Genomic DNA, 12,982 nt, shown 5'->3' with positions numbered 1-12,982 from the left:
TTATCGGTATCCTCGTAACACGTTACATCGCTTTCCGGTTGAAAGTATTATTCCATTCCTTTTGCTTAGGCAAACTTCCATGGTGTCGATTTACCCAGCAAGAAATTAATTCGATTAATTAATTCACTCCTAGACTTTTGTTCATTGCTTACGCTCGACCTAGTCGTAAGTATCTCATCCATACAATTCTTGGTCATCCGTTCATTCGCATGCACTCCAGATAATACCCTAAACGCCTAAGTCGAACCCGATGACGCTCTTAACACTAGGTTTACGGACGCTATCTGTATACCTATTTCTAAGGACACCTGTCAAATTGACAGGTAAAGGAAATTACGTGCCTTTTTTTAACGATTAGTTTAATTTGAAAACAATTATATATTATATTAACAGTCTTAATATAAGTTAACTAAATCTGTCACCATTGTGTGAGAGGAGTCTTTATTTGGATGGCGTCACCCTGCATCGGGATCTACGTTTGCTTCGAGGAACCATCAAGATTATCAATTTTCGAAGCAGGACTGAGTGACGTAATGCGTAGTCATAGGGCCTATAAGAACCTGGCTGAAGGGTTCGAGGACACACACTCTTTTTCGACAATCTACCGTCTACATCACGCACCCTCACAAGACTCAAGCCTCCGCGCACTTGTACCGCAAGAGAATAAACTATAATCAAAGTTTAAAGTTCAATTTCTATAAATCCGATCCATTACCACAATCGTATAATTGGAGTAACCCTTCCGTCAAATTGACGGGTTCCGTAAATCTAGCGTTAAAACCGTTTCCTTCGCTAGAATCCTTGCCAGCTCGCAATACCGCGTTACCAAGTAACGGGAATAAGAAAATTGCTGAAATGCTTTTAGCTGTCTTAAATTATGAATATCTCGTCCCGTATGATCCGAGTCTACCGAGAAACGAAATTCTCCGAAACTCGCCATTCTTGTATCCGCTATTAAATTACACGACATCCCGTTTCACCCAGTCACCTAGCTTTTAAACACCATTCTGTTTTAAACATCGTTTACACACCGTAGACTCATTTAACGTGCGCGAGAGGGTAAACGCAGAAAATGGAATATAGTCGCGAAACAGGTCACCATTCACATGCGAGATCCGCGGCGAAATTTCTCGGTCCTACTGTTCCGCAAAAATTGAAAAGCCCGCAAACGTGAAACCGGGTACCAGGGTTCGAACACACGCGCGATTGTGCCAAAGTTTCTCATCTTCAATTTCCTAATAACCAGCATCATCATCATCGTCACCGTAGTCATCATCATCAGCGACAGTTTCCCAGTGAATCCGTTTCTCTTTTTCTCCTTTCGCGACCGGGTTCACAGTTCGTTCGCGTCTGTCGGTCGTTTTCATAATCGTTACGAGCGCATCGACTCTCTCCTCTTCCTTCTCCCTCTCTCCCTGTCTCTCTGCCTCTCTGTCGTTCAGTCCATAGGGAAATCTCTCTCGTGCACTCCGTGTCCCCCCGCGCCGTACTTGTCCGCGATAGATATCAAACGTAACGAGTTACGCGTACACACGACATCGCGAAATCACCGCTTCAAGCGAGAAGTCATTAGAACCGTGGCACGTGCCCACCTCGCGATGTCCCCCCGAAAATTAACAACCGAACCAGGCCCCCGAGACTTTTCGGCTCGCTCTACCAATTTCGGATTTACCTCGTTAAACGCGCGTTAGGTGTACACCGTTCCGTGACATTAACTTCGTTAATTAAGGAACGAACGCGTCGTCGAGTAGAGATATCAATTATGCCTCAAGATCGAGAGAACGCTTCGTATTTTGCTATTCCACCGAGTCCAGAGGATGAAATAATCTTCGTGCTTCGGTAAACCGTGAAAATTCTAGTAAATTTTAATCTACGAAGATACTTAAGTAGCTTGTGTTTAAGGTTAATATAATATATGCACGCATATTTAATCTTGTAGCCAGACTTTTGGTCTAATATGCTCGTGCACAGGTTGCTCCTACGTGGTAAAGTGCATGATATTATTTTACATTTTTACTCGCCACACTGTACCGTTACTACTTCGTTTTATTACTTACTGCAACGTGTGAAAAATTTCACCTGCGCTCGCACGGCCTGTGTCATGTAATCCAATTAACAAATGTTACAGCGCCAGAACTAAATGCTTGTCATCGTAAATTAAGATAAGCCAGTTCGTGTGTTATTATATTTTTCACACATCCGCGGTGACTATTAACGGTACTTCGCGTTGATAGTGTGACGCAGTTAACAAATACACAGTGGCTTCAGATATTGCCCCTGTGACACATCATAACGCACCAGAAGATAGCCGACCAGTAGTCCCAGACCTTTGATACAGCCCCAATAAATCACTGAAACCATAGCCATCCCTTGGACCCATGACACATAATACCAATAACCTCTCCTCCAACCAAAATCATTATAAATATCAGAACCTGAAACAAAATAAAGCAGTACTATTACGAAAATTGAGCTCGTGAGTTACGTCTGTTCGTACCCTATCCGCGCTCCATGACAATAGCTTGGTTTACTACCACTCGTCGAAGTACCAATTACATTTTCCAATAATATATGATCTGAAATTATTTAATTAACATCGAAACGAGTAACGTCTAACGCGAACAAGTGACACGAATTTAACAACGTAGAAGGAATTACTGGAAATAAATAATCTTGTAATTGTCACGCTTTTCAGAGGATTTTTCACCCTTTGCTCGATAAATCATTCGACTCTTTTACAGTTAAAAAAAAAAACAAACATTGCACATAAATTTCTTGCATCGATTCTGAATGCTGCAGACATTCGTCCACGGTATAACTGCAGTCGATTTTAGCGCAGTTTAGACAACATTTTGTCACTCTTGCGTCGCGCCGTTTACAGCTTGACGTGCCGTGTAAATCAGCTTTAAATCAACCTGACGTGGACGAGGGAAGACCGAAAATGAAACCCGAACTGTCCGGAACCAGAAGCCAGCATGTTCACACTAGTCAACATTGAACCACCTGCCACTAACACGCGCATCATTGCCAAAAAGTATGAAGAAATTTTCTTACGTCTTGTGAATTATGAGTTATTATTATTATATCGTAGAGTCGCTGAAGAGTACTTCGGCTAAAAATTTTCGCTGATTAACCGTTTGAGTGCCACGGGTCATTATTGTTTCCCAATCGATATTTGCCAAGCGGCGCGATAGCGCTTGTCATATTCCGTGTCCAAAAATGCCGAGCGGCGCGATAGCGCTTCTCATATTCCGCGTTCACCAACCGAGCGCGCTGATTATCAGCTTCGCAGCTCAGAGCGCTGGCACTTTTGGACACAAAATAGAAGAAGCGCGATCGCGCCGCTTGGCACTCAAACGGTTAAGGACTGCAACTAACTCTAACTGACTGAATGCTAGACTACTGATAGCCATCTAGACCCATCTGGCAGCCAAATCCACCACTTATGGATGGAACACTTGGTCCATCGCACTCTAATAAAGCCTAAAAATATCCCACAATATGGTATTGAACGAATAACACTGGAATCGATTTCTCTTCCACGATTGATCGACGAAATAAATAGAATCTTTACGAATTTCAACGAAAATAAAAAGTGTAAGAATGTATATAGGAATTGTATCTGGAGTGCGTGCGCAAGGATCGCGTGGACGGGATGTTTATGGAAGTATGAGTTACGAGTGAAGAAAGTTAGGTATGCGTCCAAATGTTTGGGGTACGTGACCCACTGAGTGCAAGGCTACGAAGAATGCGTGGAAAAGCGTAATTGGGAAAGAGAGCATGGGTATAGATGAGGACAGAATGAATGGTTTAAATAGGGGTACAAAGGCGCGGGCAAGACAGTTCCTTTAAGAGAGTTTCGTTAGACAGTGCCTTTAGAGAGTTCCTTCGGGAGAGTTTTACGTTAGAAAATATTCGGCCAGCCAGTTCTGATTGTTACGTTATTACATTAGTGAACCCCCTTACAATTCCAGAAGTGGGATTATTCGTTTAGAATTCCAGAAGTGGGATTGATCATTGTTTACAAAAGTTATTAAATATTCGTGATTTTCTAAACTTACAGTCATCGAAATTTAGAAATATTAAATAAGAGAAAAATTATCCCTGTTTTCTCGTTTAATTTATATCAAAAATATAGTACCTCGTGTATTCGAGCAGATTTCTCAAATTAATATGCAAGAAGTAATCTTTTGATAAAAGTAACTATCGCAATGACCTATATGCCAACTAAACAAGAGTTCCACGTACAGAATACAATCGCGAAAGTACTTTGGAACAAAATGGAAAACAGTTTAACTTCGATCTACGCGACAGATGAAATTACAAAAATATTAATTCGTCAAAGCGAAGTAAAAATAATTTACGATACAATACGAATGAACTACGCGTCCTTTGAAGCCGTGGTTTATTCGATAATCGATATGCTTTCGATTAGTTTTGACGAAACCTTGGCAAAAGTTGAACGTGATCCATTTCGAGGTTAGTTAGCGAAAGTTGGTTCAGGATGCAAAGGAAGAAAACGTCGAAGTCAGAGGGAAATCTTTCCGGGAAAGCAAAGAAGCAGGTAGACGAGAACTCCTGGCGCGAGCCTTTGGACGCAATCTCGATCAACGACGACGAGTGGTGGTGCATCGTGACCATGATGGTTGAGACGATTACCGAGCACTCGAGGTGCGTGTCGCTTTTCAACGTGGCCGCTGAAGAGGGTAGGCGGAAAGCCATTTACACTCTGAGCTGTCAGAAAACGCTGGCCAGCGTGAGAGCGTTGTCGAAGCAGAGCCTAGATAAATGTCCAACGATTCAGGGCGTTTGTCATTACGCGAACAAGGTTTTCAACGAGAACAACGACGCGCTACCAAGCTGGCTGATGGCACGGATCATCAAGTACTTAATATATCGGGCCAGGGAAGAGAGCATCGGTAGACTGAAAAGACTAGCCGACCTTGAGCGCGAAATAGACGAGGAGTATTTGATTATGCAAACAGTTGCTGACTTTGGTAAGCGAATCGATGAATGTATCGATTTTATCACATCCCGTATAAGATTGTGTCTCTAATGTCTACGGTAGTAACGAGGAAGTGGTTCGTGGGTCGGTTTAATTATGCCAATAAGCCCAGATTCTAGCACTAGAAAACAAATAGTGTCAGGTAATTCGAGTAATTTTGAAAGTAAGTATAAAGGGTTTCAACAAAGTCGGCAAAGGATAGAATATGCGGTAAGTAATTGGAAAGACCAAAGATTCTTAGAAAATTAAATAATTACTGATCCATCAAGATACGGTTAAAATGAAAGGGACAGATGCGATGTGAAAATCTGGTTGAACGTATATCTTTGTTTTATTTCGTTAACTTTATTTCTACTCGCAATGGAAAATGTTATATTACTTATAACAGGCTATTCGAGGAAGTGTTCCTCTTCTCAAGTTTCGCCTGCCAACTAACCTCTTTCAATTTAACTATTACTTTATAATCCACGTTGAGTTTGCAAAAAAGTACAAATTCGCTTGCCCCGAACTAAACGTTAATCAAGCGAAACAACGTGGACTAAACTGGGAAACCAGAAGCGAATTGTTAATTAAATTGCCCTGTGTTCGCTGCACGTTGTTACCATACGTCCATCATCTTCTCGACAGGCCAACCAGGATCGAAGAAATTCGACGAGGAAATGTTTGATAGAAAAGCGAACACGAAACTGAGGAAACGTGGCGAGGAGTGGCGAGAGGCTGTTTACGTTGACGATGCTCCTCTGAATGGACCGAATCTCTATATAATTCTGACAGGTTTCCACGACCCAGACCTGCCAGAACACTTGATAAATGTCGGAGTGCCGTTAAGTTGCATGATGCAGATCAAACGACCGAACGAACGACTGAATCGTAACGTACAGCACGAAACGGTCGCAGAGAAATGCACGGAAGATAGAATATTCCACTTCCTAGAAGAGTACACAGTCGGTAAAACGAAGTTGTTCAACTTTTGGACGAAAGTAAAGAAGCGAATGATGGATCCGGAAGCGTATCCGGAATATTGCGACATCGGGTTCCTCGTATTTTGTCCACCACAGCTGCCAGAAACGTCGAATAAGCAGGAATATGAAGCCCTGAAGAAAGACATGTACGACAGAGTGTCGTATATCGTGTACGATTTTTACGATGTTTATAGACAACATGGTAACTATTTGAAGAGCATGAAAGTAGAGAAGGGTATCGTTGGTGAAAGTGCGGAGAAAGCGAGTGTGGAAGTTTATGAGACCTTGCTGCATACGTTTCCTCCAGAGTGCGTTTCAGTGCCGCTGATATTGTTTGCAATATTGATGCAAGTTGAAGCAAATGTCAGAAGAACAACGGCCAACAGCACTATCGACGAAAAGGGGGATGCAAGAGCAACTGCAATGGTAAGTTGGTAACTTTTATATCTTCTCGTCAATTCGAATGGGTCTCGAGATATATTTTTCGAATGATTCGTTTCGTGAAAATTTCGTCGCGCAACAAATCCTCGCGTGCATCATGGAATATGTCTAGAGCTTAATTTTTCAAATACGACGTAATCTATATAGGATGACGCAGACCTAAAACCGGAAGCCGAAATTACCCCTCTATCTGCAGTCGCGTTCGTCGAACAAAAGGTAAAAATTCTTAACATCGAATATGGTCTCGATGACGAGGAGTACAGCAGCGGCCATAGCGGACAAAACGTAACTGACATCGCGCTAATCCTTCGCGAAGATAGTCTGGGTGAAGCCATTTGTCTGATGGATGATTCCGCGATTCCTCTGATACCAAAACCGACGGATTTGATCGACCACGTTTTGTCCATTTTCCGACATCCGATCGTGGAAAGTATTCGCAAGAAGCACGACATCAGCGGAGAAAAACTAAACGAATATACTCGCCACATCGATAACATTCGACGTTACTTCGACGTTGAAATAAGCGTCGAGGAAGTCATGCATCACTTGCACATTTTGATATTCGACAAAATGTTACACCGATCGTCGAAAACCAAATCCGAGGTTCTGGTTAATACTACGAACGAAGTCATGCAAAGCACGATGCGTACAAAAGATTTAACGTTTCCAACGAAACGCAGCAAATCCCTGTCTAGTCTGGTTTCAGAATCCACGCCTAAAATCCATTTTCTCAGCGACGGTAACTTCGATTACGGCAAAATGGTACCAGAGGTCGTCGAATGTTCGTCTCTGTTCGACCTGATAGACCCTCGTGAATTATTAGTGCCTGGTTATTTGGAGAAGAACGTCTTGAAGCCGAGAGCGACAGACAGGCCTCGCCTCGGAGATTTCAGCGATATCGAACTATTATCGAAGCCAATTTTTCTGCAGCTTCTTCACGAGTGTCTCCTCGCGTTCGATCACGTTGAGCTTCGATACTTCGAACCTACGGACTCTCTGCTACTATACTTCCGTAACAAGTGGGAAATCAATGGGGTGAGCGAGGAAGAAAGAATGTCTAGCATTCGGACGCCGGTTCGACTTCGTGATTTCTGCAAATACGTGGTGCCTGAAGAAAAGGATTGGCTACGACGGGAGGAGGAGCAGTACAGATTGCAGACGGCCGAGTCGATGGAAAGATTGATGAGAAAGAACGCGGAGATATACGACGAGACGATGCTGTTCCGCGACGAGGACTTCATTCTTCCTGGGACACTAAAAGCAAAAGATTTGGAGGCAAGAAGGGATCTTGATAGGCAAAAAAGTAGTTTAGAAGTAGGTAAGAAGAGGCTCTATCGTTTGGATTCAATCTTGCGAGAATTCTTTCTCTATTTCATCTAACGAATACTTTTCTCTAAGACTATGTAAGAATATGCGAGCACCGGTTTCCGATAAGGCGGCGTGAGTGACGAGGACGTAGCAGTGATAACCGGTGATCCGCTTGATCTTCGCAGTGGATTAACCTTCGTTAATCCTTTAAAAGGGCAGCTGGAGGAGCGGACCGCTGAATATCGTATCGAAATAAAATAATTCTGCGTCTTAATTTGTATACGATTTCCAATCTACTGTTTGAAAAATATCGTCGACTTTGTGGCAGAAAGTCTTCGAATTACTATTTTTCAGTAACGAAAAAATTGCCGAGTGCAAAGGGTTAACCCAGCCCCCTCTTCTCCTCCCCTTACATTTTCATATTTCATATTTTCATACGCTGGATAATATATTCTTTATGAACCGGCATACACGATCATTTGTTCGAAACAACGTAATAAAAATTTCCAAGAATACTCATTTCTCACGTGCTAATAATTCTTGATTGAGATTATAGGGCGAAGATATGAGAAATATACCGATGAAAAATATTAAACTACCATTTAGCTTACGACCTTCTTTCGCAGACGTATCATCCCATTCTCCGGTAGAAGATGTGACAAAGGGTGCGAAAAAAGAAAAAGCGAAGGGAAAGGAGGAACCTAAGAAAGGGATAAAAAGAAGCGACAAATCGACCGGTCGAAAAAGTAGTGCAAAACGATCAATCGCAGTGGAAGGTTCTCCGTCGACCATGGACAAGTTATCGCAGGTGAAAATTGTCGAAAAGGAAACGACTTATGATTTCATAGGCTACGATCTCGGGAGACTACGAGTGCAAGTAACGAATCGTAAGAAGACATTTTATTCGGCCGATGATACTCTGGTACAAGTAGAAACAGACGATTGGCTCTACAAGACCAAGCATTTACAAATCACTGTTACTCTACGTGGCTGCAGCTTACGATTGTTCCACAGAATCGACAAGCCTGAAACGATCGAGATATTCCATCTAACCACTAGAAGAGGGATCATTCTTGCTTTCCAGAAGCTGCTGACATCGCCACGTAATAATTTCAAACGTTTTGGAAATTTTTCTTTTCTCTCACAGTGATATAAAATTACGTTGCGCAAATTAAAGATTATAACGTAAACCTAAAGTCTATGGATTTAATTAGAATATTGATAAATTGTTTCTTTGTGATCCTACTTTACACTTGACGATGTAACGTTGCTTTTAGATCCATCGAAGAATAATGATCATACTTGGCAATATATGAACGTCGAATCCAGGATCTCATGGCCTACCGGTTTGCTGATAGAATCAGTCATTGGTGACGGACCAGAAAATCCTTATTATATTCGACAGTTATACGTACCAAAAGGCCACGCTGACAACAACGAAGATCGTGAAATTTGCAGAAAATTTTTGAGAAATGCAACTGTTTTGAAGTACCTAAGCGATGGCAGTATAACCGTTTTTCGACCTAATGGAGTAATCGTAAATTGTACAGCATTCGAGAAGACTCAGGCCAAGCAACACGAAAGTCACGATGATCAAGCTAGGGGTTCGAAAAGTGGACACGTTAATGCTTCAGGTATGTAGACTATAATACTAATCTCAGCATCCTAATATTAAGACAAAAAGAAGTAGTACTATAAAAATTCTTCAATTCTTGCAATTTAGTTCACAGTAATTTCTTAAGTAGAAGCATATAAATAGCGATTAAATAAAACTGAACAATGATCATCGATTGTAAATAGAGGGGGAATAAAGGAAAATTTTATTCCGAGAAGAAAATTAGAAATGTAGAGTCCATTGTGCATGGATGACAATTATCATGAAGAATATAACAATGGTTTCAGTAGCTTAAAAATTGAAACGAAAAGCCACTGAAGCAAAATTTTTATAAACGTCGAGTCGAATCTGTTGAGAACGTGCGTGCATTGCATTTTTAAAGGTGACAGACCGAAAGAGACGAAGCTGCAACCTAAAACCAGGAGAAAGCCAATGAGTAACTTGAAGTCCCAATTGCACGAAGTGGTCGAGGGAGATTCTGTGCCTGCACAGCAGAATTTAACGACGGTGAGTCAAGTGTCCGTTAAATTTCGTTTTAACTCGAGAACGAGAATGATCTGATCTAATAAGACAAGAATTCAGACCTTGGAAACCGTTTAACGCATCGGTACTTGGCCATTGCTATTGGGTTACCTAAATTAATTACACGTCTTTTCGAGAAATGTAAAAGAAATGAATTCTCCATGGAAACTACCCTAAATTTCGACAATTAAAATTATCAGACGACGAACAACGACGGTTTAAAACGCTTTTAGCCAGAATTTTCTTTGAACATTTATAAACAATTTTTATTCATCGAATTAATGGGAATTCTTCGATATCTCGGTGCAAATTAATTACAAACCAAAGGAAGAAATATGCCTACACGTATAACAACACTACAGATCGTGTTGTCACGCAATTGTCTTCGTTCCCATTGATTCGAGCATGACTTGCCATCAGGGTAGTGGCAACGTCTTGTCAATGATGGACAGCACGGTCAAAGTGTCACGGTACACAGTCCTGAATCACGATGGCAGGTGGTACGAGGTGCACGACGACTTGGTCGTAAGTGAACAGCATCGATTACTCGTGAGAATGGCGTCAGACTACGAGGTCGATGAGAAATTCACGCGTCGCGCTGACGGTACCAACATGTTGCTGAATTCCAATGGTGAATTGATTGTCAGATTCCCAGGTAAGTTTCAGCGTAGCTGCCACTTTGTGAAACGGATTCCAATTTCCACGAGATATATTATATTTCCTCCGATGCGATTAAAAAGCGCAAAGCAACAACTAACGTTGAAATTAATTCGTCCTTCCTTCTATTTCTGCAACGTTCTTCTCAGTCTTCGTGTACCTATTTATTTCTACTAAATTACTATTTAACCGTTTATAAATATATCATCTCTTCTTAAAATCACATTAACAGAATTAAATAGTTTAATAGCCTCGCGAGAAAAATATTGTCCGTAGTGAAAGACAACAAAATTGTCAAATGAGAAATTAACCATCACCTCGGAACAGTATCGACATAAATTTATCTTTGACAATGAACAGAAGCTTTTGAAGAATCCGATATCGATCCACAGTTTGGTACGCTCTGAAATTTCGTTAAACACGTTGCCTATGATTTAACGTTATCAAACCCTGCAGCGGTAAATATTTATCTTGCGCGACGGTGTAAAATCATGCAACGATTCGCAGCCACGTTCCACGGAGCATTTTCGCGTAACGTATGCGAAAGCCAAGTTCATAAACTTTCATCTCAACTTTCCTCATCTCTGCCGTATTTTGTTTGCTCGTTGAATGCAGTTTCTACAAACGTTTGAGGAACTCGCGGAAGCAAAGCGTTCATTGTACTTTCATGTAATGATTCCGCTAACTTTCAATTTTTTCCATTTCACTGATGTTAAGCAACTTGAAGCTGAAGCTACCAACTCTCCCTGTCAACAGTTCCTCCTTAATTCCGAGCAATTTCGTTTCAGTGAATTTCGAGAATTTAGCAGATTCCTTTATCTTCTATTTATTTTCACGAGATTATATACGCGAATAATAACAAACGTTCCACCATATGCGAGAAAAATGTATCAGCATGTACTCCCGCTACTAGCAAGAATATATACGTTGACTTGTTTATAAATGGTTCATGGAAACATGAAATGGAGTAAAAAAATTTTTATCGGTGGGCAAAGCTGGTTTCAGACGAACGTGACTTGTAGCTTTCCAGTATCGAACGTATCTCGACTTTTCGTAGGTTTATGAATAGATACTTTCCAGCTTCTAAATTTATATATCTCTATTATGCTATCGTAGCTTCCTTTTCATTTTTATGCTTACTCTATCAGTGACAGGATTTACCTTATTTAAAAATATTCGCCATTAATCAAATAATCGTTATAATTTAAATTTGCATTCACTGTTCTCCGCATAACAGGCAGACGATATTGTAGAATGCCGAAAACTGGTTTTATTGTCATTGTCACTGTACAGGAATTAAATATTTATATGTTCCTTGAAGGGTTGAGACACTGAAAACAGACAGAATAATATGAAAAGGACGATACCAACACTAAACTCGGAAAACTAATTTAACGTAAGGAAAGAACACTAAAATGACACTCTAATTCAACTCTTTCCAACACTCACGCCCTTGCTTGTCACAATCTATTTCTACGAAGATTCTTCAACGCTTCTTCACTAAGGACTCAGCCTGTGTCGTCAAGGGTCCTGTTCTTATGCTTTTCGCAAAGCTCGATGACGTGCCTTTTCCAATCGCTAATTGACTGATATGGTTCAGCCCATTAGCGATTTGTTCCCATAAAAGACACGTCATTTTCCGGATTCGTGATTCGCTCCACGATTTTGTTGATCGCGATTCCTTTCCCGAAATGCTATCCTACAATATGTACACACGTGGATGACATGTAGTAACGATTTCTGTGAAGGAACGTATCACTGTCTTCAAACCCATCAACTGCATACGTAAAGATCTTGTATAGGGTTTTAATTAATTTCATGCACAATTTTAATTTTAGTTTCATGGACAATTCAGTGATTACGAAAGTATCTCGATTCCAATGTCACTCGAATAGAGCCAAATGATTTTGGCAATGCCACCTATTCTGCGTATTTTTATGGGACAAATTCCCTCGATTAAAAGAATTTGCTGCATTTTTAACACGTTGACTGCCATGGGGGCCCCCGGTGACCGGCGACGCGACCATTAGTAAAAATACATAATTAGAGTAAATATCGATACTGATAAATTTCTAAATAGTACCATTGTTACTATAATAGTTCGAAGAAATTAATGCCACATAGAACATGCAAAAATAATTTTATTTATGCAAAGAAAAGGTGAATCAAAGCAGTCGGCACAATATGTCGCCACTTTTTTAGTGCAATTCTTTGCTCTCATTCTTCCTAGCTGATTTGAATTATTTTCATAGCACACTTTACAAAATCGCCTTACATTTCGCACACTTCCAGGTTTCTTTTTAAATTCGTGACGATGCTTTTTCTGTACGTAATTGCTCGATGAAATGCAATCTTCGTGATCAGAACATTCCACTAAATACATCGCTAACTTCGTCCTAAAATCGGGAATTGAAATATTTTTTCGAGTTGCTTTTTAAACAATTGATAATGGCAAAAATGGTCTACAGTGCC

At 40.8% G+C, this 12,982-nt stretch overlaps 1 protein-coding gene across 1 annotated transcript in view; it reads left to right on the top strand.

Annotated features, from left to right (window-relative positions):
- The first annotated feature begins 4,504 nt into the window (after positions 1–4,504).
- LOC108552022 (uncharacterized) overlaps positions 4,505–12,982 on the top strand; it is a 13,530-nt gene continuing 5,052 nt past the window's right edge. Inside the window, exons 1-7 of the mRNA XM_017906400.1 lie at positions 4,505–4,997; positions 5,633–6,393; positions 6,556–7,726; positions 8,343–8,819; positions 8,994–9,350; positions 9,714–9,838; positions 10,274–10,508. Of these exons, the coding sequence (XP_017761889.1) occupies positions 4,505–4,997; positions 5,633–6,393; positions 6,556–7,726; positions 8,343–8,819; positions 8,994–9,350; positions 9,714–9,838; positions 10,274–10,508 (3,619 nt within the window). The remainder of the gene's footprint in view (positions 4,998–5,632; positions 6,394–6,555; positions 7,727–8,342; positions 8,820–8,993; positions 9,351–9,713; positions 9,839–10,273; positions 10,509–12,982) is intronic.

This window comes from Eufriesea mexicana, unplaced genomic scaffold, assembly GCF_001483705.2.
Source record: "Eufriesea mexicana isolate 0111107269 unplaced genomic scaffold, ASM148370v2 scaffold4744748565, whole genome shotgun sequence".
NCBI classification, from domain to species: domain Eukaryota; kingdom Metazoa; phylum Arthropoda; class Insecta; order Hymenoptera; family Apidae; genus Eufriesea; species Eufriesea mexicana.
Note: the sequence above shows the minus strand (reverse complement) of the source record. Positions and strands in the feature narration are given on the sequence as shown.